Consider the following 26019-nt stretch of genomic DNA (forward strand, 5'->3'; position numbering starts at 1 on the left):
TGCAAGTCGCCTGTAATGCCAATTGCATGGCAATCGCAAACAATGTTACTGGGGGCTACCCGGTCACATTAAAGCAGATTTCTAAGTGGTGTTATTGACACCACAGTCACATCATGTGACTTGCATAGAAGTTGCATGATTTCAAAGTTAGGGTACATGGTGATTTCAAGTGCAATTTGCAAGACATTCGACATCGATCTCTCAGCAAATTGCATGAAAAGTAGTGTATTCATTACTCTATTATTACTTGCGGCTCCGACCAAGTTTGAACCACAACAATATGAACGCTCCAATAGCGTGCACATTGAGTGGGACTTGGCATGTGATTTGCACAACATGCAAGTTGTAAATCGTCTGCAAAGTCGCACCCTATTGTCTGCTATTAGAGTGACCACATGGGTGCGTTTCAAACACTGATTTCTATAGTAGTACATGTACTACTTTAGTGGCAATTTGCATAGAGATCTGTGTCAGATGTCTTGAAAATTGCATTAAAATGGTCAACTTTACTGTAAGTCGCAGGATTTGTAAATCAGCTTTGCCCAGAGTGTAATGTTTGGTGATGTTTGATTTCTGGAGTGTTTTGCCAATTGATGGGAAATTCACCAGACTAGTCAAATCGATTTGTCATTTTCAGTATTGCATACAAGATGTGGTCATGTGACTGTCTTAACTCATGCGAGAATCTGGAGGGAATTGTGACCATAGTAGCAATAACGGTTCCAATTGGGGTTCCCTTTCACATCCCTGCTCAATGTTCTGTTGTATGCTGCACACGTACATTTCACTGTATATATCTTTCTGATTTGTGGGGCCTGTATACCAAGGGTTAATGCAGGTAGGAAGGGGATTCATCAGGTGAAAACACTTTCACTGACCAAACTAAGGTCAGTGGTGGGTGTGGCTTCATTGGGTGTGGGGCCTTGTTTGGCATGCTCCAAATACAACCTAGCTTATATAAAGATGTGCAGTAGGGAGTGATTTGGCCTGTTACTAGGCCGGGTGGTTTGTGACTAAGTCCTTGCTTGTAGTGGTTTGGGGGAAGAAGAGATTTTGTGCTGAATTGCCCCAGACACCACTCAGGCTGTGTTTGGAAGTGGGCTGGAAATGTTTGCATATTTTTGGCCTTGTAAAGTGTTTGTGTGTTATTGCACAATGAATGTGTTTTTTTCTCTTTGCATTGAAAGCCTCACACATGTCAATCGTTTTGTTTAAAATCTGCCCTTGTTTTAATTTTGCTTGCTTATTTAGACTCCAATGCATTTTTCTGACAAACCTGCTGACAAATGTATGTGTAGGGGATTTGTAGAGGTGGGAGGGTTTTTTTTCACATGCTTTGTTTTCTTGATATTTTGATCTGAAGACTTTTTTTTTTGAATGGATCTTTATACTACGTGATTGTGTAAGTAAATCCTATGTGCATGAAAATGTTACTTGATTCATCTTCCCCTTTGTTTCCTGCTATAACCTGAGCACACACAGTTCACTAGAAGTATCTTTAGATTGTAAGCTCTTATGAGCAGGAGTGTTTTCTTTTTGCCACATCAATCCTATTTTTGTGACTCACCAAGATATTGACTGTACCTACTTGTTCCTGCTGACCAAATAAATGACGATATATTTGATCAATAAATATTTGACCGATGTTTTTGTGTTTATTTTATGTTCAATATATGAACAACCTTAATAGTTACTTTGTATACTTATATAATCTGCTCAAATGTAGCTTGTAAGAGTGTGAATATGCAAGTGGGTGCAAACTGGCTTTTTCAAAACCAAAAAAAAAAACCCACTTGCACCACAATATTGTTATGTACTAATGAATGTCACATTCACTGTGCAGCCAGCTACAGGTTTTCTACAATTCGATTTACAGTAATAAAATAGTCCACACTTTGTTGATTTTTGGCCTTTGGCAACAAATATTAGCCAAGGTTAAAAAAAACAAATCAATAAGAAACACACATTTGCGAAAGCTATCATAGCCGCACATAAAAATGCGCGATTGCAAACAAATAAGCACCAAACAGGTGTCCGCATGGCGCATGAACGGCTATCCTGGAAGTCCGTCATCACGTGCGCGCGCACCCGGAAGTGGTTGTGGGGAGTGTAAGTGGATGACAAGTGGTTGGAGGTTTTGTGTTGGTTGAAAATTTTGATAACCTTATTGGCATTTGGACATGGCGAGAGCACAGTTCTCAACTGAGGAGATGATCCTTATATGTACAGTAAGTGTGGCCATTGCAAACATGTTTATAACATGTGAGGGACAGGTAATTGCAATTTTGTGGGTGGGGCCTAGCAGAATCTCACTTGGTGCACATGCTACTTATCTGTACATTAGCTCCTGGGTATTGATGGGTCAATGATATTAACCACTTGCCTACTGGGTACTCCTACCCCCTTCCTGTCCTGGCCAATTTTCATCTTTCTGCACTGTTACCCTTTGAATGACAATTGTGCCGTCATGCCACATTGTACCCATCTTAAATTTATATCAGTTTTTTCAGACAAATAGAGCTTTCTTTGGGTGGTATTGACTTGCTGCTGTGTGTTTTACTTTTTGCTCGATAAACCACAAAATAGCTCATAATGAATAAAAGTCTGTTTATATTATAACATTTGGTAAACTGGTAATTTAGCAACACTGATGTGCGTTGATGAGGCAGCACTGGTGGGTGGCACTGCTGGCCACAGGTGGGCATAACTGTTGGGTGGCACTGGTGGGCACTGATCATCGGGGCCGACCCCTGCTTTGATAACTGCTGGTTCTCGGCAGTACTTTCCACACATTCTGATAGCGTGATGAAAGTGCAGCCAAGACCCGGCAAATGCATTTCCCGGTGATCAGCGTGTCATTGGACATGGCTGATCACATGGTAAAAAGCCGCTGTGATTGGCCTTTACCACATCACGTGATCAGCTGTGTCCTTAGGACACAGCAATCACGGAGAGCGCGTTCTGCCAGGATGTCATATGACACCCTCCCAGAGCTGCCTGGATGCAGTGTAGCGTTATTCGGCTATCTGCGGTCGCCCAATAGGTAACCAGCTAGGCCTTCATGGCTAATCTTTGAATATCTGGACATGTATACTGCGTATAATGCATTACATTCTACAATGTGTTGGTGTACATGGTATTACAGTGTGCAATGCGTTGCTGGATTCTGCATGACAGTGGACAGCGTATCACAGTGTGCAATGCGTAGCTCCATCCTGCATGACAGTGTACAGTGCATTACAGTCTACAATGTGTGGGTGTACACGGTATTACAGTGTATTACAGTGTGCAATGCGTTGTACACTGCAGTGTGCACTAAAGCATTTTACACTCATGCACTGTACACACTAACGTATTTGACATTTTTAGTGTGCAATGCGTTAGTGTGCAATGCCTTGGACAGTACAATACATGTGCATACCCTGAAAAAGGGTCCTGCACATTTTTGGCCCGGATGCGGTGCAATTTGAGGTGTGCAAAATGTTTGTCTCTAATTACAACGCACACAAATTGCATGTGATTTGCCCAGGAGTGCGGTGTTAGACCACAATGCATGTATGTGAAGCCAGAATAAAAGGATGTGGATTTTGTCTACTTTTACTTGCGCATGTTAACATTATGTAAGTGCATTTTTTTTCTGTTTAACATGCTATAGAAATGCAACATGCATTTGGATGGAGTGTTTTTGTATGTGCATTTTGGAAGTATTCTAAACACACATTGACCCTAGGGCCACACCATATCTTATGCAGGCCATAGATGGGTCGAAAATTGGCCGATTTTTCGTCCGAAAATAAAATCGGCCGATTTTCGGATCGTTAGTGGGCTATTTGTTCGGCCGTTTTTCGGTATTTTGGCAGATTTTTTTTTTCGGTAAAGTTGGAAAAAAAACCGGCCGAATTTGCCGATCGGCCGATTTTCGCGGCAATGATGGGCAAATTGGCCGATTTTTTACTGATAAAAAATCTGCACATGAGCAGTGACCTGCAAGAGGAAGACAAAAAGAAGAAAAAGAAGAAGAGGATGAAGAAGAGGATGATGATGAAGAAGAAGAAGAGGATGATGATGATGAAGAAGAAGAAGAGGATGAAGAAGAAGAGGATGATGATGAAGAAGAGGATGATGATGATGATGAAGAAGAAGAGGATGATGATGATGATGATGAAGAAGAAGAGGATGATGATGATGAAGAAGAAGAGGATGATGATGATGATGAAGAAGAAGAAGATGAAGAAGAGAATGATGATGAAGAGGATGATGATGATGATGATGATGATGAAGAAGAAGAAGAAGAGGATGATGAAGAAGAAGAAGAAGAGGATGAAGAGGATGATGATGATGAAGAAGAGGATGATGATGAAGAAGAAGAAGAAGAAGATGATGATGAAGAGGAGGATGATGATGAAGAAGAATAAGAGGATGATGATGAAGAAGAAGAAGAAGAGGATGATGATGATCAAGATGATGAAGAAGAAGAGGATGAAGAAGAAGAGGATGAAGATGATGAAGAAGAAGAGGATGAAGAAGAAGAGGATGATGATGAAAAAGAAGAAGAGGATGATGATGAAAAAGAAGAAGAGGATGATGATGAAGAAGAAGAAGAAGAAGAAGGATGAGAAATGAGAGGAATTCCAGTATGGCAAAAAGTGTCCCTGCAGAGAGCTCCGCTATTTCTTTGACAGTTCCTTGACATTTACAGCGGTTGCAACATTGTATCTATTTGTTTCCGAATAAAAACATCTGTATCCTAAATGGATACAAATAGATACATTGTTGCAACCGCTGTAAATGTCAAGGAACTGTCAAAGAAATAGCGGAGCTCTCTGCAGAGACACTTTTTGCTGGCTGTAGACGGGATGAAAATCGGCCGATTTTTTTTTTTACCATTGCTGGCAACGTCGGCCGCTTGAACAACCAATTTTTCATTTTTTAAAAGAAAAATCGGCCGTTTTTCTCCCCGTCTATGGTCTGCATAAGCATTAGTGTGCCTGGGGGAGGGGGGGGACCTTTGGCCTTTCCAAACACAGTAGATGCTCCAAGAATGTTTCCTTGAACTCTTGAAATGGTTAAAAAGGAAAGACACTCTAGATAGCCTGCACTGAGAATTGACTGTCATGATGACGTGTCAATGATTATTTGCTCTCATTTTTCAGGAGTGGTACTGCTTGCGGTTGAAGCTGGTAGAAATCCACCTTCACGTCCTCCACTCACCTTCACTCGTGGCCAGTGGATATTTTGTGGCCGCAGGCAAGAACTGGAATCGAGGACCTGCATAATGACCCTGGCATGCCAGAGGTGGTTTGGAAGCAGCACAGCAATTTGACCATCCCTTTCCTCTATGTTGGTTTTAGGGGTGCAGAATTGCTTCTCGTTCGTGAACGGACTGTCGCCGGATATCAGAGTCCCCATATTTTCAAGATATGTTTTAGCCATGTTGGCTTATTTTTATGTTATTTTCCAAGTGTGTCGCACCTAACCGCACAGTAGTGTGGTGCCATGCGTATTTGTGGCTGTGAATGGGGCTGTTTTTAATAGACGTGTGTAGGTGCAACAACGTTTTCATCATGGTACCTGCGCACATCTACATAGGGCATTGCATTTCTTTGCTGTGCTGGAAAATGTGTGTTCTTGCATGCGTTTCTGCACCACCAATGGTGTGAACAAGTCCTAAGGGCTGGTTCACACTATAGAAACAGTCTAGATGTGTTCCTGATGGGGTTTTTTCATGCCCTTTTGGCATGCATGTTTAGTGTGTTCCAGTACATTTTGAATGCGTTTTGGACATGTTTACATTGCATTTTTATATCCCTTCCACTTATTTTTTTCTATTTTCTTTGTATTCAATGTAGTTAGGGACATGTGCGTTTTAGTACATTCAAGGACGTTTCAATGTGTTCCAGTACAGTTCTGTGCAGAAACAATACAGCGTGGTCAACTTTGTTTACAGCACCTGCAATGCACTGAAAATGCAAGCGCTGATGTGAACTATGACATTGACAACCATATAACCTTCTTTCTGTGCGTTTGTGATGCCGAAAAAGCAACTGAAACACATGTAGTGTGAACTGGCCCTAAAGTTTATTAGAGGTCAGGGAACGGGACTGACCAGGAATTGTGAATTCAATCAGACTAGTGGTGAGATACAATCAGCAATTGTATAATAATGTGAGATCTGAGCTGTAGCTGATAGAAAATGAGACACATTCACTTGATCAGTAAATAGATCGTTAAAGAGTGGGGCGGTGATCCATAGATTTGCATATGGGACAGGTGATGGCGGGGTGGGGGAGGGGGTCAAGTTGTATAAGGAGACAGATTTAAAAGAGAAAAATGTTACAATGAAATATACACGGCATGAAACTTGCACATTTCCTAATTGGCAGAAGAGTACATTCATCCACTTTCTAGTCATTAGGCAAAATCATAATTGTTTGATCAATATTCCTGGCACTGACACAACCCAGAAAATTGATCTCCATTTTTTAGGATGTAGCCATGACCGGGATTAGAACCCATGACCCAAGTGCTGTAAGTTCTGAGCTCTAACCACTAAACCACTGTGGGAGACACAGTTTGAGTTATAATGTAGAATAGTTCCATTGTTTGAAAATGATAGAGCGAGCTCTGGTCAAATTATATAGACTACTAAAATGGTATTACACAAGATAAATATAACCACGAACAGTAGTGCATGAACTCGTGAAAGGTCATCCACCCCTGTGACAGTGTACTACACTATTGAGCACCTTTCTGGCTCCTGTGGCTGAGCTAATTCCTCCCCAGGACCATTTGGGCACCCACCCTGATGGATGGATGGATGGAGCTGGATGACTAACCCATAACTGCCAGCATACCGCTGCACCCCCAGATGTGTGATGTGTATAACCCATACACATTAATACTTTTGTTCTGGTGAGTGTAGACCAGTCCCAAGGGTGGTTTACCTTTCACGAGTTCATGCACTACTGTCCGTCACGGAGAGACCACACGTGCCATTCATAGGCACTCTCTGAGTTGGTACTCTCACACGAAAGACATTCAATTATTCAGGAATGATTCTATGAACTTATTTTAGCACCATTTACAATATTACATCATTGTTGCAATTCTTTGCACTTTTTGGTTTTTACATGCGTTCATTATTGATCACATGCATTTATAGCGCTGCACTTGTCTTTACCATAGAATAGTTACGTGATTAAAGAGAATGAAGATATATAATTATATTGGGAAATTAGAAGTATATAAATTATTTGAGATATAAGTGTGTAAATGTTTAACATTTGAGTACAGAATGTTTGACATTCATTAGTAAATGCATTAGTTTCCTGATCATTTTGGAGACACAGCAAGAAAATAAATAGAAGAAAATAGAAAATTCTAATACAGGTGTACAGGTGTATTTATAACATTCTAAGAATTCTTTTGCCATCATGAAAACGCCAATGTAAATAAAGCCCGCGCTTGTGCGCCATCTAGCGAACATATCCGGTATTGCACCTAAAAATGTGCCAGTGATAGCAAAGTAGTCAATAGACGCTCGTCAATGAGCTTGCTAGACGCTGGTCAGACGACTGATTGATTGACCGGAGTCTGCCTGAATGGTCAGTCTCTGCTATTACACTCACATCTTAGTGAATCAGGGCCATAGTGACAACCAGTGAGGGAGCCTCTCTGTATACACTGCTCCTCTCCTGCCCCCTCCTTGCACACACTGCTCTCCCTACAAAGATGGCCTGTCACTCATGCTCAAACACATTCAGAATCACATACGGCGGGTAGAAGAAGTATTGAACACGTCACCATTTTCCTCAGTAAATATATTTCTAAAGGTGCTATTGACATTAAATTTTCACATCAGTAACAAGCCATGCAATCCATACATAGAAAGAAACCGAAGCAAAAAAACATAAGTTCAGCAAGTAAGTTATGTGTAATAAAATGACAGGAAAAAAATTACTGAACACACGAACTAAAATTTAATACTTTGTACAAAATAGTTTGTTGGTAATGACAGCTTTAAGATGTATCCTGCATGGAGAAACGAGTCACATGCATTGCTCAGGTGTTATTTTGGCCCATTTTTTGTCCCGCTTTTGATGTCAATAGCACCTTTAGAAATATATTTACTGAGAAAAATGATGACGTGTTCAATGCATATTTTACCCGCTGTATGTCCATCCGACCCCAAATACCACAACCCCACATTTGCAGATGTGTGTCACTGAGACAGGAAATCTCCCCACCATGGCCCCAGCCAGCAAATAAAGTCTGACAGATTGTAACCCTCCTCCATCCGATCCCAAACAGCTCAATACCAAACTTCATCATTGGTGTTACCAAGACAGGAAGTGAGAGAAAACCTCCCCAACATGACACCAGCCAGTGATTACACCCAGACAGAGGTACTACCCCTTCCCCATCCTATCCCAAACAGCACAACTCACATTTCCTCATCAATGACATTGAGACAGGAAGTGAGAGGAAATCTCCTCGCCATGACCTCAACCAGCAAATAAAATCTGACAGAGGTTCTAACCCTTCTCCAGCCTATTCCGAACAGCATGAACAAGGTCTGGCTTCAGTGACCCTTCCTGATTTGGGATATGTACCGAGGTCAGACTGTGTGCGACTTTACTTGATGCATACCTGCTCATGGTCAGTGACTCAGAAACAGCCAGGCAGCTCTTATTCAGCTTTTTTCTACCCCTTACCCCCCCCCCACCCCTTAGACCTAATGAGAATTTAGCACTTACAGTGCAGGGGGGCCTACTACAAGGGGAGTTCATTTTATCCCACAGCTTCAAGCCAAGCCTTTTCTGGGCCTTAGATAGACTGTGGAAATGTTCAAACCTGTCAGTTGTTATAATTCCTGTCTGAGATCTTTCTGGGGAGATTCCTTCTCCCTTCCTGGCCCAGTGAGAACAGGAAGCGAGAGAAAAGCTCCCCCACATGACCCCTTCCAGCAATTAAACACTGACAGGGGTTTTCACCCTTCCCCATCCTAACCCAAACAACAAAACCTCACATTTCCTCATCGAGACAACAAGTGAGAGGAAATCTCCACAACATGACCCCAGCCAGCGATCAAACCCTGACAGACTTTCTAACCCTTCCCCATCCTAAAAAAAAAAAAAAAAATCACATTTTACTTCAGTAGCCCGAGGTTCCACACTTTCCCCAGCCACAACCTCACATTTCTTCATCAGTGTCACTAGGACTGGAAGTGAGGAAATATCCCCAACATGACCCCAGCCAGTGATCAAACCCAGAGAGGTTCTAACCATCCCCCATCCTATCCCCAATACCACAACCCCACATTTCTTCACTGGTGTCACTAAGACAGGAAGTGAGATGAAATCTCCCCAACATGACCCCAGCCACTGATCGAACCCAGACAGAGGTTCTAACCCTTCCCCATCCTATCCCATCCCTAATACCACAAACCCACATTTCTTCATTGGTGTCACTAAGACAGGAAGTGAGAGGAAATCTTCCAACGTGACCCCAGCCAGTGATCGAACCCAGACAGAGGTTCTAACCCTCCCCCATCCTATCTCAAACAACAAACCATGTTTGTGCTTCAGTGACCTTTTCTGAGCGGCTGAGGTGGGATTACCACCCAGGTCAGGAGGTATGACTTCACTGGATACTTGCTCAGGATCAGTGACTCAGGAACAGCCAGGCAAACTCGTATGATGTGTTTCTAGAAGCAGGCCGGCAATGGCTGCCACCTCCTCCCTTTACAGCCGAACACATATTGATTACACAGGTTCTGAGGCCAATTTAATTCAGATAGAACTGAGTTTATTTACCACCATAACCAGCCACAGAACCTGTGTAATTCATGTCTGTTCGGTTTTTAAAGGGATGAAGCGGCAACCCTACAATGGCTGCCAGAGAATATTAGCCCACTTACATTTCTCGCACACCATCTTCTCTTCCTGGCCACGGATTGTAAACACGGGCGCTTCCTGTAGACGTCACTGCCGATCAGGTGACTGCCGAGTTAGGGCGCTGATTGGCTGTAGGCGGAGCGGACGATGAGGTGCGGTGGGATGAGGCGGGCGCTGATTGGCTGTGGGTGGGTTATCGGAGCAGGTGATGGAGGAGGAGCGGTGAGCGGACAGGTGAGGTGATGGTGACCCGGGAAGGAGGGGAGGGTGCTCTGTAGTACCGGGGTTGGGTAGTGGGGGGGGGTCCTCTGAGCTCATCATGTCCCAGCAGGAGCCGCGAGGCCGCATCCATCAGCAGAGCCATCATTAGAACCTTTCTGTCCTCCAGCCCCTCCCCCCCCCCAGAGGCTTCCTGACTGACTAGTTCCTGGAAATACCAGATGCCTGGCTGATTTTGGCCTGTAGGTGTGATGGGTTGGTGTAGTCTGAGAGAAGCTGGCATTTCTGGCCTCCATACTTGAAGGAGATCAGCTCAGGGCCCCATCCCCCCTTCACACCGTGTCCATGGATCAGTACAAGGACACATAGAGATCAGGGGGCTCTGTGCTCCCATCTCACCCGACTTGTACATGAATGGTGCGTTTGTACGCAGCGCACCTCACCGCAGTCCATCGCAGCATGCATGTCAGTTATGTGACCGTCGTGATTGGCTGTCATAGCGGTCACATGATTGGAAAACTCCTGATTGCAAGTACAGTGGCTAAATGGTTAGCATTTCCGCCTGGCAGTACTAGGGTCGTTGGTTCAAATCCCAACCACAGCACCACCTGCCTGGAGTTTGCATGTTCTCCCTGTGCGGGTTTGCTCTGGGTACTCCGGTTTCCTCCCACACTCCAAAGACATGCTGGTAGGTGAATTGGCTCCTGTCTAAATTGGCCCTAGTATGTGTATGTATGAATGTGAGTTAGGGACCTTAGATTGTGCGCCCCTTGAGGGTTAGGGACTGATGGGAATGTACAATATATGTGTGTAAAGTGCTGTGTAAATTGATGGCGCTATATAAGTAGCGATCAGGAGCTTTCCGTTACCTGCCAGTAACTCTGCCGTAAGTGCTCAGGGCACACGCTGTCGGCACGACATTGCTTTCATTTTGGTACGCATATGTGTATGACCGGTGGGAAAAGATTACTTTTCCAAATTTCTCAATGGAAGGATGGCTTTCAACAGGTTATTATTATACAGGATTTATATAGTGCCAACAGTTTGCTCAGTTCTTTACAATATAATGGGAGACAATACAGTTCAATACAAGAGGGATGGCAGGGCCTGATCCTTGGAGCTTACAATCTAAGAGGGAGGGGCTGGTGGTACAAAAGGTAGTAACTGTGGGGGGGGATGGACTGGTTGGAAGAGTAGAGTATTCCAGTATTAGCTGAGGGCAGGATAGGCTTCCCAGAAGAGAGAGATTTCAGAGATCGCCTAAAAGTGAGCAGAGTAGGCGATAGTCTGATAAATTGGGGTAGAGAGTTCCAGAGGATGGGGGAAGCTCCGGAGATGAGTATGGGAGGAGGAGACAAGGGAGCTAGAGAGCAGGAGGTCGTGTGAGGAGCGGAGAGTACGGGTTGGGTGATATTATTTGGAGACAATGGAGGTGGAGGTCCATGCATTTGCTCCCCTGGAGGGAATTAGTTTTCTGAGTCTAGTGAGAATTCGTTAATCTTAAAGAACATATTACCGCAACAATTCATATTCCTGATATATGCATGCTGTACCACGTACAGTGGATATAAAAAGTCTACACACCCCTGTAAAATGTCAGGTTTCTGTGATATAAAAACACGAGACAAAGATAAATAATTTCAGAACTTTTTCCACCTTTAACCTCCCTGGCGGTCTAACTAATCAATATTTTTGAATGTCAAAGCGGTACATTTTTTTTTTTTTGCATGGAAATTTGTTTTATATTGCAGGCCTGCAATTCTCAGGAATAACTCCCTTAAATCTGTCCAGACAAGAGTCTAGTAAACATCCCGGGGATGATAAAGTTTGAAACACAAAATCATAAATTATAATATAATAATAAATGTAATTCAATAATATAATCAAACCAAAAACACTGAAATGTGAAATATAGCGCCAAGTTCGCACATCACTGAGCAAAATCACAGAATCGTTTTCAGTGTCTGATGATGAATTTCCCCCACGAATCATTATCACTCAATTCTGCAAGTGGTTCTGATTTACTATCGCTGTTCTCTAGCCGGTCTAAAACCGCTTTTGACCTAAAGGGACGCTTTTTGGATGCCATGGACGTTTCTCAGTTTCCAGGCAGAAAGAGCGGTAAACGTGCAGGCAGGGCGCCGGACAAAGCACTCGGGACAACATTTAGGTGAAATGGTTTGATACAGTAATGGAATACTAAGATTTCAGTGTATTGTGTGTATGTCAAATTTTTACTTTTTTTAATCTCCCGCTGGTTCTGTCCCATGTACTTCCCGACGCTCGCAGGGAACTGAACCTGGAAGATAGATGCCGGCATCAGCCGGGGGACACAGCGGGAGGACCTCACGGGATCGTGGGACAAGGTAAGGCTTGAGGGATCACTGCAGTGTAATCCCGAGTGTTGCTCGGGGTTACTGCTTTTGGTACTGAAATTAACCCCGAGCCACACTTGAGATTACCGCCAGGAAGGTTAATGTAACCTATAAACTGTACAACTCAGTTGAACAACAAACTGTAATCTTTTAGGAGGAGGGAAGTAAAAAGTAAATAAAAACTGACCGCACTAGGCATGAGAGCACATCCTTCTCAGCGTAGTCAGTTTTCTGGTTGTGGGGGCTGAACAACTTGCCTGTCCTTCAATGGCCAAGACTTGTGCTATTCACTGGGGAGATCAATGTTCTGCTGTTTCTTTGCACCCAGCTCTCTAAGCCCCTTGTGCAGCAGAGAACAGAGATTTTGTGATTCTCTATAGTGGGTCACAAGAGTGCACTTACTTTTCCTCTTCTGGGATCCAGAGTCATATGATAGTGGGCTATTTCCTGCTATTATTCGATTGGACAGAGCTGCTCCAGGTTCTTGAAGGATCCGACAATATCAATGGGATCCACCTGGCTGCCTGATTGCAGCTGGCTCCAGAGAGTCTGAACCAGCCGCTCCAGCCTCCTCCCCAGCTCAGTACACCAGTGAACACTGGAGGAGAAAAGCGGAGAGCGTTGACTGATAGTCACTGCTATCCTCTCTGAGCAGACCAAGAACTGAGCGATCAGCAGTCGTGATCACTCTTTTCTTCACTCAGTACTTGGGCTTAGAGCAGATGTGGGATGGATGTTGCAGCATGGAGGTATGATTGTATGTTTGTTTTCATAACTCCATACTTTTCCATTCATATGTGCATCTAAACTCTTCCTGAAATTATGTGGAAAAGACTCAGCTATTGCATATTTAGGTTCAGGCAGGATTTAGGAATAACAATATTTTGCATTTTTTTGTATCAAAATACAGTACAAAAGGTTGTGACCCTGGTAGTTTTGCCATTATTGTCAGAATTTATTTTTTTGTTTGTTATATTTTTTTACAGTTTTTTTTAGGAGCCCTGTTGGGGGGCTTAGATGAGATATCAGGGATCTAAAAAGGAAGGAATGAAAGAAAAAAGGAAGGAAGTAAAAAAAAAAAAAAAAGGAAGGAATAAAGGAAAGGGTGGAAGGAAGGAAAGAAAAAAAGGAAAAGATGGAAGGAAATGAAAGAGAAAATAATAGAAAGAAAAGGAGGCAGTTCCTCTTGCATTACAGTACTCACTGGAAGGCAGGAGAAAAAAGGGAGGGGGGAATCGGCAGGCTTCTTCTTTCCTCTTCTGCCTAGGCTTCAAACTTCCTTCCCACGCAGTGTGGATGAGCCAGACACAGAAGCAGAGAGGGGCAGGAGGAGGAAGAGCAGAAGCAGCTCTCTCTGCTCTCCCATCCCTGTGGGAAGGGATGGGGGGAGGGAACTGTCAGTGTGGAGCAGAAGCAGCTCTCTCTCCTCTTCTTTCCGTGGGGGGGGAATGGGGATTGACACTGTCAGCGCTAACTCTCTCAGCTTAGGTGCAGTCGAAAGAAGCTAGATAGGAGGAGCAGCGGGGCGGCTTCATATAGAGCAGGGGTGTCAAACCGGCGGCCCTCCAGCTGTTGTGAAACTACAAGTCCCATCATGCCTCTGTCTTTGGGAGTCATGCTCTCAATCTTGCAATGCCTAATGGGTCTTGTAGTTTGCAAACAGCTGTAGGGCTCCCAGTTTGACACCCGTGATATAGAGGAATCCATCTGTTCATGTTCCTCCTGTACATGAATGCTGCTGAATGTTAGGTTCTCCTTCTCTCTTGCAGGCATTCTGCTGCTGCAGGAGGAACATGGAGAGATCGGTTCCTCCATATGCAGTCACCCCCGCCACTCCTCCTATCCAGGTGTACAGGGGGCTGGGTCGCAATTGTGACCCCTATAGCTATGCTCTTGGTTTTCCTACCTTCAGGTAAAAAAGGGGGACACCAGTGCAAAGACCTACACATGCTGCAACAATTAAAGGGAACCATATGAATACAAACTGTGGTTTTGGTTATAGTACTTTGTTTAAAGTGAGTGTATTTTCTAATCTTAGGTGACCCAATGGATGAGACGGAGATCCGGAGACTTGCAGTGGGACATGTGCTGAGCGTCTTGGCTGTGGTGGTTTCCCTGTGTGTCCCACCACTCCTTTTCGATCCCTTCTCTGTCCTGGGAACGCATCTTACATGGCTGTGCTTCTGCTCTGTCTGTGTCATAGCTGTTAATGTTTTGTTACTTTTAACATTCAAACCAAATCCTTCAACCAAAAGAAGCTCTCTTTCAAACAAGGTGATTGGACAATTTGTTTTACTTTATCCTAGAGTTCTGCTGTTTTATGATGACTTGAAAGCCTAACCCATGTTCACTGCGACTTTAAAATAGAACTATGGGCAACAATTATTCATTTTGTGTAGAGTATAGGAGGGTTATAACCCCTATCAGGTTTTTTTTGCCATCTGTGTACCATTAGAGAGAATCCTCTCCACTTCCTGCCCCATGGCGAAAAGAGAAAGTGAGAGGAAATCCCTGCAAATTAAGGGAATCTCTTGGGGCCCCCATGTCACCAGAACAAGTGTCCCCGTTGGAAGATTTCCCCTCTGATACTGTTCTGGGGACAACCCAAAATTTAGGATTTTCTTTTAATTTCAATAATAAGGGTAGACAGGACAAATAGAGAGGGTAAATCTCCCTAACGGGAGGCAAGGTAGCAAAAAAAACCTAGCAGGTTTTCTAACCCATCTCCACTCTGTCCAAAACTAAAAAGAAAAAAATGTTCTGCTTTTAGTTATACTTTAAGGCTTCGATAGCACCAAACATGCAGAAAAAGTGATGGAAAGCGACGGGCAGATTTCACTTGCAGAGAAATCAGTTTACATTGTTTTTCAAGCACACTTCAGTGAGTTTTATACACGTTGCAGATTCCTGCACAGAAAATCTGCACATGATACCAGTGTTGTGGTGTGAACAGGGCACATAGAGAACAATTGGTTTAGTTGTCCTTGCAGAACACGTGCAGAAAAAACGGACTTTTCTGCATCATGGTGTGAATGAGCCCTAAACTATAAATGAATGCAAAGATTCCTCTGATAGGCTGAGAAGCAGGTGGATGATGTAACGATCTCCATCTCCGCCAGTCAAAGAAAGCTTTGTATTCATTCGTTGAATACAAAGCTTCCTGTGAATGGTTGATCATTGCTCAGCCTGACCTGATTTTGTCCCAGGAGAGGGATAGGAAGTCTCAGTCCTGCTGTTGGAACACAGCACTGTATTCTGTATACAGCTGAGGTCACATACAGTTTATACCACGCTCTTTTAGTGCAGAGGATAGTTCATTTGAACCCAAACACTCTATTGAAAGACACAGTAAACACGGAGTTAGGTTTCAAAGTGCTATCTAACGCAAAACCAAAAATGTAATATATTGCAGCTTACCAGTCATTAGATGTTATGGATCCACTAGTTTTCCTGCTGTCCCGCTATAAGTCGCTGATCGCTGCCATTACTAGTTAAATTAAAAAAAAAAAAAATTCCAGTATATATACCTCCATTTGTAAACGCTATAACTTTCACACAAACTAATCAGTATACACTTATTGGAATTTTTTTTTTTACCAAAGACGTGCAGCAGAATACATTTTGGCCAAAATGTATTAAGATATTTGATTTTTTTTTAATTTAATAACATATTATTAAATATGTTTCATAGCAGAAATGTTGTTTTTTTTTCCAAAATTTTAGGTCTTTTTTTCATTTATATAATAAAAAATAAACCCAGTGTTGATCAAATAAGACCAAAAGAAAGCTCTATTTGTGTGAAAAAAAAATATCCATTTTGTTTGAGTACTGCATTGTATGACCGCGCAATTGTCAGTTTTTTTTTTTTTTCCTCTACTTGTACTGTAAAAATGCTAATAACATGCTAACGCTCCTAAGCACTACTAAAAAATCTATTACCAGTGTATTTTATCCAGCATTTTTCCCATTGTTTTGAGCTTAAAAAAACGCTAGTGTGCATGGAGCCTAATAAAGAAAACTAATGCAGCGCTCACACATCTTAAAATTGGTAAGCTGCATTATAATAGAAGCTTTGGTTTATTACCAATTTAAAGAAATACTACAATCACATAATATTACCCCAGTGTCGTTTCAAATGAAAAAACTAAAACCAAGTAATAAAACCTCCATTATTATTTCAGTGATCCTACAGCTAATTTGGCCCCCATGCCTCCAACAGCCTGATACATGAGGATGAAATACAAAAAACGACCCCTGTGTGCAGCCTTATCATGCCTTGTATAACTGCTTTCATGATGCTTTATTATGCGTTATGTAAGCTGTTTTATCACTCCGCATGACAAAATGAAAGTTGAGTACAGACAATATTTTGCATGTCATGTTATTGACTGTAAAGAATATTTTGTTGACATTTTTAGAGCTTTTAGCAATTTCTTATTTCAGAATAGTTTTCTGTTAAATGTGTTACTCTATAAAGGGGTTTTCTACTTGAACTCCAGACTGGGTTTACAACCTAATGATTACAGATACCTCTTAGTGATGCCTTGTATTTCCTGGTCAGGGAAGCCCTACTAACAATCTTCAACCAGTCTGGAGACATCCTCCATGTTTTTTTCTTGACAAGTTTCCTTCAGTTGAAATTTTGTATAATTTGATTAGTTTGCTTTTTGTTTTTTTCTAATTGGCTATTCTGTTTTGCAGGTCAATAAACTGTATAGATCCTGCCTATATTTCTTAGCTTCCTGTCTGCTGTTTCATGGGATTATAGTTTTGTATGGCGCACCTCTTGTAGAGTAAGTATTATTTTTATTTAGCAGTCCTGAAAACATCATGACTATATATCACCTGTATTCTGTAAACTAGAGGTATGTGCAAAACGATAGGAGAGGGGAGAAAGAAGCTGCAGTGGTTTTCTTTATAGGAAAGCATTCCTTTAGATGTGAATTGTCCCTCCAGCCACTAGCCAGCCCGTAGTTATTATAGTTTTTTTTTGTTGCAGGTACTTATATAGCAGACTTAATTTACGCAGCACTTTACATATATATTGTACATTTACATCAGTCCCTAACCCTCAAGGGGCGTACAAAGTTATGCCATGAAAGTATGCACATTTCCTGGAGTCAACCTTATATCAGTTCTTATGCAGAAATCCCCCTGTATGTATGCCTTTATCAGTACAAAAAAATGTCAACGGGTTATCTTTGCTGATTCTTGGAGAACTTTCAAAGGACAATGGAGAGCAAAAATAGGAATAATTATATGTGCCAATGTGTTAGATGTCCCTTCAGCACTTCATGATTTGGAATATAAAAGATACATCCTAAAAAACATTCCACAGTTTCCAATGCAGCATGCCACAGTACATGGTATGCTCATCATCTTATTTACTTTATTTTCACATACCAAATGCATTCTCCTTTTTCCGGTTTTGGTAATGCAGACCTGTGTAGCGACACACCAACTCTGTGAGGTCCATTTATCCATATATTAACACATTTTTATAACTAAATCTTGGATAGGCCCCTATATTGTTTGTCTCTCTGCTCCCACTGACTCCGCTGTAGAGCACTGTGCTATAACAAACATGATTATAGTACTTGTATGCTTTCAGAATACATCCTTTAAATAATTGCATTCGGCTTGTACAGTAATTTTCTTCAGCTGACTCTTCACATTATGTTACAGATCAGTGGGAGAAACCTTCTTTTTTGCGGTTCTGTTGTCATCGTTCACAACATCACGTTGTCTGTGCATTCTTGGACCAAATTTTCATGCTTGGGTCAGAGTATTCAGTAAAGATGGGTAAGTCATCATTTTTATAATTCTTTTTCTGACAGTTAAATGCTAAAATAAACAATTTTAATTTATGCGCATAATCATGCAATATCTGTGTTGTGCAGAAAGCATCATATTCACCTAGATTTACACATTACTCTGACCCTGTGCTAGGCTTGCCATCCTCTAGTACAGGGGTGAACAAACTTTTTTTCAAAGAGGGCCAGATTGGATGAAGTGAACATGGTGGAGGGCCGAACATTTTTCCGAACATTCTTTGAACCATTACAATTAAATGCAAATAAATTATTTTATGCCAAGTTAATTGCAAACGACATACTTTTCATTTCATAACATTAAGATCAACTGACAGCTGAGTTTTCACAATGTATTGAAAATAAATTAAAAAAAAAATTACCTGCACTAATGTGAAGGGTGAAAAAGGTAGCTGGAGCTGAAGTCTCTGCTCGGCAGCCGGGAGGGGAAGAGAAACACACTTCACGCTGGAAGCCCGGCCCTGACGTCACCGCCCTCTGTCGCTCCCAGCGCGGCGCAGTCACGCATGCGCACTGCTCTCAAGCAGAAGAATGTCTGCCACAGAAGGGAGGGCCGTGCGACAGCCGCATTCAGGCGTGCGCACTGCCCTCTGCTCTCAAGCAGAAGACTGTCTGCCATAAAAGGGAGGGCCGTGGGAGGGCCACATTACACAGAGCAGGGAGGGCTGTTGGAGAGCTGTATTAAACCAACCCCTGGGCCGTAAATGGCCCGCGGGCCGGACTTTGGACATGCCTGCTCTAGTATGTCTGTCTGAAGTATTACTCCAATAAAAATGTTTTTTTTTTTTTTTAAGTCTTAAGACCCCAGTCACATCGGGTGCGACTTGGAATGCAATTTGCATGCCATACAACTTGCAAATCAGAGAGCAAGTCGCATTCTAATGTCCACAATTACAGTGGTCATATCAGTGCGGTTTTGACTTGGTCAGAGGCACACCAATTTCTAAAGTAGTACATGCACTACTTTTGGTGCAATTTGCATATACATCTGTGTCAGATGTCTTGCAAATCACACCTCAAACGGCATGTCATCCGACTTTGAAATCGTGCAACTTCACTCTAAGTCACATAGTTACATGGTTTGTCTGGCGAAAAAACACAAACGTCCATCCAGTTCAACCGTTAAAAAAAAAAAAAAAAAAAGTTATAATCTTATACCCACAGTTGATCCAGAGGAAGGCAAAAAAAAACCAGCAAAGCACGATCCATTTTGCTTCTGCTGGGGAAAAAAATTTGTTCCTGATCCCCCGTGAGGCAATCGGATATTCCCTGGATCAACTTTACATATAAATGTTACTATCCAGATATATTCTGTGTATCTAAGAAACAATCCAAGACTTTTTTGAAGCAATCCACCGAGCTGGCCAGAACCAACTCTTAAGGGAGTCTATTCCACATTTGCACAGCTCTCACTTTGAAGAAACATTTCCGTGTTTGGAGATTAAATCTCTTTTTCTCCAGACGTAGAGTGCCCCCTTGTCCTCTGTGATGACCTCAGGGTGAATAGCTCTACACCGAGTTCACTATATGAACCACTGATGTATTTATACATGGAGATCATATCCCCCCTTATGTATTATACATGGAGATTATATCCCCCTTATGTATTATACATGGAGATCATATCCCCCCTTATGTATTATACATCGAGATCATATCCCCCCTTATGTATTATACATCGAGATCATATCCCCCCTTATGTATTATACATCGAGATCATATCCCCCCTTATGTATTATACATGGAGATCATATCCCCCCTTATGTATTATACATGGAGATCATATCCCCCCTTATGTATTATACTTGGAGATCATATCCCCCCTTATGTATTATACATGGAGATCATATCCCCCCTTATGTATTATACATGGAGATCATATCCCCCCTTATGTATTATACATGGAGATCATATCCCCCCTTATGTATTATACATGGAGATCATATCCCCCCTTATGTATTATACATGGAGATCATATCCCTCCTTATGTATTATACATGGAGATCATATCCCCCCTTATGTATTATACATGGAGATCATATCCCCCCTTATGTATTATACATGGAGATCATATCCCCCCTTATGTATTATACATGGAGATCATATCCCCCCTTATGTATTATACATGGAGATCATATCCCCCCTTATGTATTATACATGGAGATCATATCCCCCCTTATGTATTATACATGGAGATCATATCCCCCCTTATGTATTATACATGGAGATCATATCCCCCCTTATGTATTATACATGGAGATCATATCCCCCCTTATGTATTATACATGGAGATCATATCCCCCCTTATGTATTATACATGGAGATCATATCCCCCCTTATGTATTATACATGGAGATCATATCCCCCCTTATGTATTATACATGGAGATCATATCCCCCCTTATGTATTATACATGGAGATCATATCCCCCCTTATGTATTATACATGGAGATCATATCCCCCCTTATGTATTATACATGGAGATCATATCCCCCCTTATGTATTATACATGGAGATCATATCCCCCCTTATGTATTATACATGGAGATCATATCCCCCTCTTATGTATTATACATGGAGATCATATCCCCCTTATGTATTATACATGGAGATCATATACCCCTCTTATGTATTATACATGGAGATCATATCCCCCTTATGTATTATACATGGAGATCATATCCCCCCTTATGTATTATACATGCAGATCATATCCCCCCTTATGTATTATACATGGAGATCATATCCCCCCTTATGTATTATACATGGAGATCATATCCCCCTTATGTATTATCCATGGAGATCATATACCCCTCTTATGTATTATACATGGAGATCATATCCCCCTTATGTATTATACATGGAGATCATATCCCCCCTTATGTATTATACATGCAGATCATATCCCCCCTTATGTATTATACATGGAGATCATATCCCCCCTTATGTATTATACATGGAGATCATGTCCCCCTTTTGTATTATACATGCAGATCATGTCCCCCCTTATGTATTATACATGGAGATCATGTCCCCCTTATGTATTATACATGGAGATCATATCCCCCCTTATGTATTATACATGGAGATCATATCCCCCCTTATGTATTAAACATGGAGATCATATCCCCCCTTATGTATTATACATGGAGATCATATTATTATTATTATTATTATACAGTATTTATAAAGCGCCAATAGTTCGCTCAGCGCTGTACATTACAAAGGGGGACAGAACATGTGACAGAACAATTCCAATACAATGCAAGACATGAGGGGATCGAGGGCCCTGCTCTTTCAAGCTTACAATCTAGGAGATCCCCCTTATGTATTATACATGGAGATCATATCCCCCCTTATGTATTATACATGGAGATCATATCCCCCCTTATGTATTATACATGGAGATCATATCCCCCCTTATGTATTATACATGGAGATCATATCCCCCTTATGTATTATACATGGAGATCATATACCCCTCTTATGTATTATACATGGAGATCATATCCCCCTTTATGTATTATACATGGAGATCATATCCCCCCTTATGTATTATACATGGAGATCATATCCCCCCTTATGTATTATACATGCAGATCATATCCCCCCTTATGTATTATACATGGAGATCATGTCCCCCTTATGTATTAAACATGGAGATCATTTCCCCCCTTAATCTCCTTTTCTCAAGAGAGAATAAATTCAGTTCCTCTAATCTTTCCTCATAGCTGAGCTCCTTCATGCCTCGTATCAGTTTGGGTGCCCTTCTCTGTACTTTCTCCAGTTCCCCAATGTTTTTTTTGTGAATTGGTGCCCAAAACTGAACTGCATATTCCAGATGAGGTATTACTAATGATTTGTACCGGGTAATATGATATCTCTCTCTCTGGAGTCTATACCTCTTTTAATACAAGAGAGGATTTTGCTCGCTTTAGAAACCGCAGCTTGGCATTGCATGCTTATTAAGCTTGTGATCTACCAGAACTCCCAGATCCTTCTCCACCATTGATCCCCCCAGTTGTGCATACAGAGGATGACGCTTTTCTGTTTCAATTTATTGTGAGTCCCGGCAGATACGGTGCTACACCCCTGTGAATGGCACCTAAGAAACCTTTTCTGAGTGAAGCCATTGCTGACTTGCAACTGTAATGACTCAATCAGCAAATGCTATTTGCTTGGTTGTCATGCTGACTTTTTTCCTTAAAATGTATTTAAACCCAAGAAAAAAAATTGAATATATTGCAGCTTACCAGTTCATACATGTGGTGGCTGAATTTAGTTTTATTTTTTTAGTCTTTTTTTTCTTTTTATGTTCACCTAATGATCCGGCCAGTAACATTCTTCCTGACCTAGGGTGGCAGCAGTCACTTGCTATACTGTATCAGTATTGTCACCAAAGGACAGGAAATGTCTTTAAAACTGCAGAGCAACTCACCCTCGCCTCATTTCTATAATATAGTGGGAGGGGGGTTTCGGTACTTCACAAACATAACCTGGGAATTTCTGGTGGCAGGATCACAGATATACATTTTATTTATTGAACTTATCAAACAAGTATAACAAAATGCATCAAATGGAATATTTAAAAGACCAAAACAGCAAATTAGAGAAGTCCATTGTTACGGTTTGCATACATTTTAAATGCTAGCCTCCAACCCAGAACTGGCATGCAGCTAAGGAGTTCTATTTATACACTGACTTTCTTGATCTGCATGCTTGTTCATTGTCAGTGACTCAACGTATTGAATCCAAAGGGTCAGGATGACTGCCAGACAACTAGAGCTTGCAGGAGGTTGACTCTCATATTTCACATAGGAAAGGTTTACTTTACATGAAGTGGGAGTGTGCTTTCATTGACGGTTCCCGTTATGGTGCATACACATGGAAAACCCAGAGCCTGAAAAAATGTTGCAAGACAGTAAAATGTATGTCTTTTTACATATGACTCCTTTTTCTCTATTCTTAGTGCCATGTCAGTATGGGATCACAGTCTTCAGATCACAACCATCAGTAGTGTGGTTGGGGCCTGGTTGGGAGCGTTTCCTATTCCTTTAGACTGGGACAGACCTTGGCAGGTGAGTCATTCATGCAGGACAGTATGTTCATTTCATGTTAACTGGTACATTGGCATTGTATTAGTCCTCAATTACTTGTACTCATAAATTTGCCATTGCATCATTCTTTGCCCTGGTATTTAGTAATTCTTCAAAGCATTGTTTTTTTGTTCATGTAGGTATTAGGAACAGTGTAAGCAGTTGTCCATATTCGCTAACACTTTGCAGACCAATTAAATTACTTTTGAGGCTACTTGACTTAACCAAAGTACCTCCAGTGGGTACCTGCATGTTGATAACAAACACTTGACACTTCCTTTGGTCAACAATTTCTGTAGTGCATAAGAACACCATATCTGAGACCAGCTAATTGCAGGATTGCTCACAATCCTGCCTGCAGAACTTCTAGGATTTGTGTTGGCAAATGCTAATAAAGGAGGCCTGCTTCCCACAGTCCTCATTCAACAGAAAATGCAGGTAAGTACTGAGTGAAGGAAACAAATACTTTGCTGGAAGTAGTAACCCTTCCTTTATATCCTGGAGAAATGACAAACAACGACAAAATGCTTGGGAAGGCCTTTAAAAGGCATGACTTTTTGTTGCAGAAATATAATAACATGTACTGTCACTGTTTTCTTCATCAATTAAAGTTTTAGCATGTTTTGGAAGGGGTAGTGCCAAGCTCCATGTTCCCTACCTTTAGAAAGAATCTGCCATGTGCTTTGCTCACATGCAAGTTATAGGCAAGAACATAGCTCAATTACCAAGACTATATGCTGCCTGCAGGTACTGCAAGGACACAGAAAAACTTCCTTTAGGTAGCCCTACAATTTCAAGCAATACAGTTTATACTGAGAGCTGAAACCATACCCCAACCGTCCTACAAACCAACCACATGGTGCCTGCTGTTCTGTAAGCCCCATTGCTTTGTTCATTTTGCAGCTGTAAGAGTTTAGGTTGGGGGAAGCTAGGTGTCACTTGTTGTTTCTCGGGAGATGCACTGCAGAACAAGCCAGCTCCCCTGAGTGACTCGGTGAGAAGTACTAAAGTACTACTTAGAATAATAAATCATCAAAAACAGGGTGGATTTGATTTAAATCACTAGTCAGGCTTGATTTAAATCCTAGTTTTCTACATAAAGACTAATTCTTGCTGGTATAACTTTAATATACAAGTAGATGAAGATTTTTAGAATAACAACTTTTCATATTAGTTTTTTTATCCCCAGTTTAATAGGTTAATCGTTCATATTTGGACAACTTTTCTGTTGTACTTAGGAAGGAGAAAAATAATCATTACCTTAATAATAACAATTTAAATAGATTTATTCATCTGAAACAATAACATTCCAGCATATGTGATTTGCTTAAACATCCATGTTTGTTAACTAATTTGGCTAAACAAAATATATATATTTTAAGAAACTTAGACTGTCAGCCCCTTCCTCCTCACACTTAGTTTCACTTTCTTCTTGTGCAGATCTATTCCACTCCAAACAATCAGAAAAATATTGTTTCTATTCTATTCACTGAACTTCTTGAAACTTATCACTGAAGGGGTTGATTCTGTATTCATAGGTTTGTAGAAGTTAGGATGAAGGTCTTTTTCTTAACTCTGTTCATGTTATAACATTTTTGCTGTGAAGAAGAGGCATGTGATCTCCGCTGAGTCAAATTCAGTTTTGAGAACTGCAAAAGTAAACCGAGCATCTGTGATAATATCTTGTAGGCAGAGAAACTGCCCAATAATCTTACAAAAACCTCTGGAAGAGCATGACATTGTGAATGGATTAATGGCATTTATTTACCAAAAAAATTAAACATATACAGCCTTATTCTACATAATTAAAAAACGAATCTTTATTTCATGATGGAATAACCTTTGGATGGTAATATATTTTCCTCAAAAAGCATTTTATTTAAAAAAAATCCGATTGAAATAAACAAAATCCAATTTTTTTTTTTTTTTTTTAAATTCATTGATTTTTATCCACCCTGATCAAAAAATCCAGCGACAAGAATGGCAATTGCTTTCTGCTTTCATCATCATCATCTCTTCCCAGGATGATCTATCTATAAGTGACACCCAACACTCCCTCAGCCTAAACTATGGCTGCTATAACATAATAAAGTCATTAGAGATGAGCGAATTATTCAAAAATTCGATTCGGCTGATTCGCCGAATTTCAGGAAGAAATTTGATTCGATGCGAATTAATTCGCTACGAATTTAACTTATAAAAAGGGTTTCTAGGCTTCAGAGAGCCTTTAAATTAGTGCAGAACACTGTACCTTTAATTTAAATGCCCTTGGAGATGAGGAAGAAGGAGAAGGATGAGGAGAAGGAGAAGGATGAGGAGAAGGAGAAGGATGAGAAGAAGGAGAAGGATGAGAAGGAGAAGGATGAGGAGAAGGAGAAGGATGAGGAGAAGGATGAGGAGAAGAAGAAGGATGAGGAGAAGAAGAAGGATGAGGAGAAGGAGAAGGATGAGGAGAAGGAGAAGGATGAGGAGAAGGAGAAGGATGAGGAGAAGGAGAAGGATGAGGAGAAGGAGAAGGATGAGGAGAAGGATGAGGAGAAGGAGAAGGATGAGGAGAAGGAGAAGGATGAGGAGAAGGAGAAGGATGAGGAGAAGGAGAAGG

General features: G+C 41.3%; 2 protein-coding genes across 3 annotated transcripts in view; one reads left to right on the forward strand and one right to left on the reverse strand.

Moving 5' to 3' along the window:
- CRIPT (CXXC repeat containing interactor of PDZ3 domain) overlaps nt 1-10033 on the reverse strand; it is a 31955-nt gene extending 21922 nt beyond the window's left edge. The window contains exon 1 of the mRNA XM_089653919.1: nt 9920-10033. Within this exon, the coding sequence (XP_089510045.1) occupies nt 9920-9935 (16 nt within the window). The 5' untranslated portion in view covers nt 9936-10033. The remainder of the gene's footprint in view (nt 1-9919) is intronic.
- Nucleotides 10004-26019, forward strand: part of PIGF (phosphatidylinositol glycan anchor biosynthesis class F) — a 39757-nt gene continuing 23741 nt past the window's right edge. The window contains exons 1-6 of one of the 2 annotated variants that reach the window (XM_089653916.1): nt 10040-10130; nt 12405-12481; nt 14529-14764; nt 17192-17283; nt 18176-18292; nt 23291-23399. In XM_089653916.1, coding sequence (XP_089510042.1) covers nt 14537-14764; nt 17192-17283; nt 18176-18292; nt 23291-23399 — 546 coding nt within the window. In that variant the 5' untranslated portion in view covers nt 10040-10130; nt 12405-12481; nt 14529-14536. Of the gene's footprint in view, nt 10131-12404; nt 12482-14528; nt 14765-17191; nt 17284-18175; nt 18293-23290; nt 23400-26019 lie in introns of both variants that reach the window. The other variant, XM_089653917.1, reaches the window with a different exon arrangement.

This window comes from Staurois parvus, unplaced genomic scaffold (genome assembly GCF_062004578.1).
Source record: "Staurois parvus isolate SC_StPar_1 unplaced genomic scaffold, SC_StPar_1.0 ptg000727l, whole genome shotgun sequence".
NCBI classification, from domain to species: Eukaryota; Metazoa; Chordata; class Amphibia; order Anura; family Ranidae; genus Staurois; species Staurois parvus.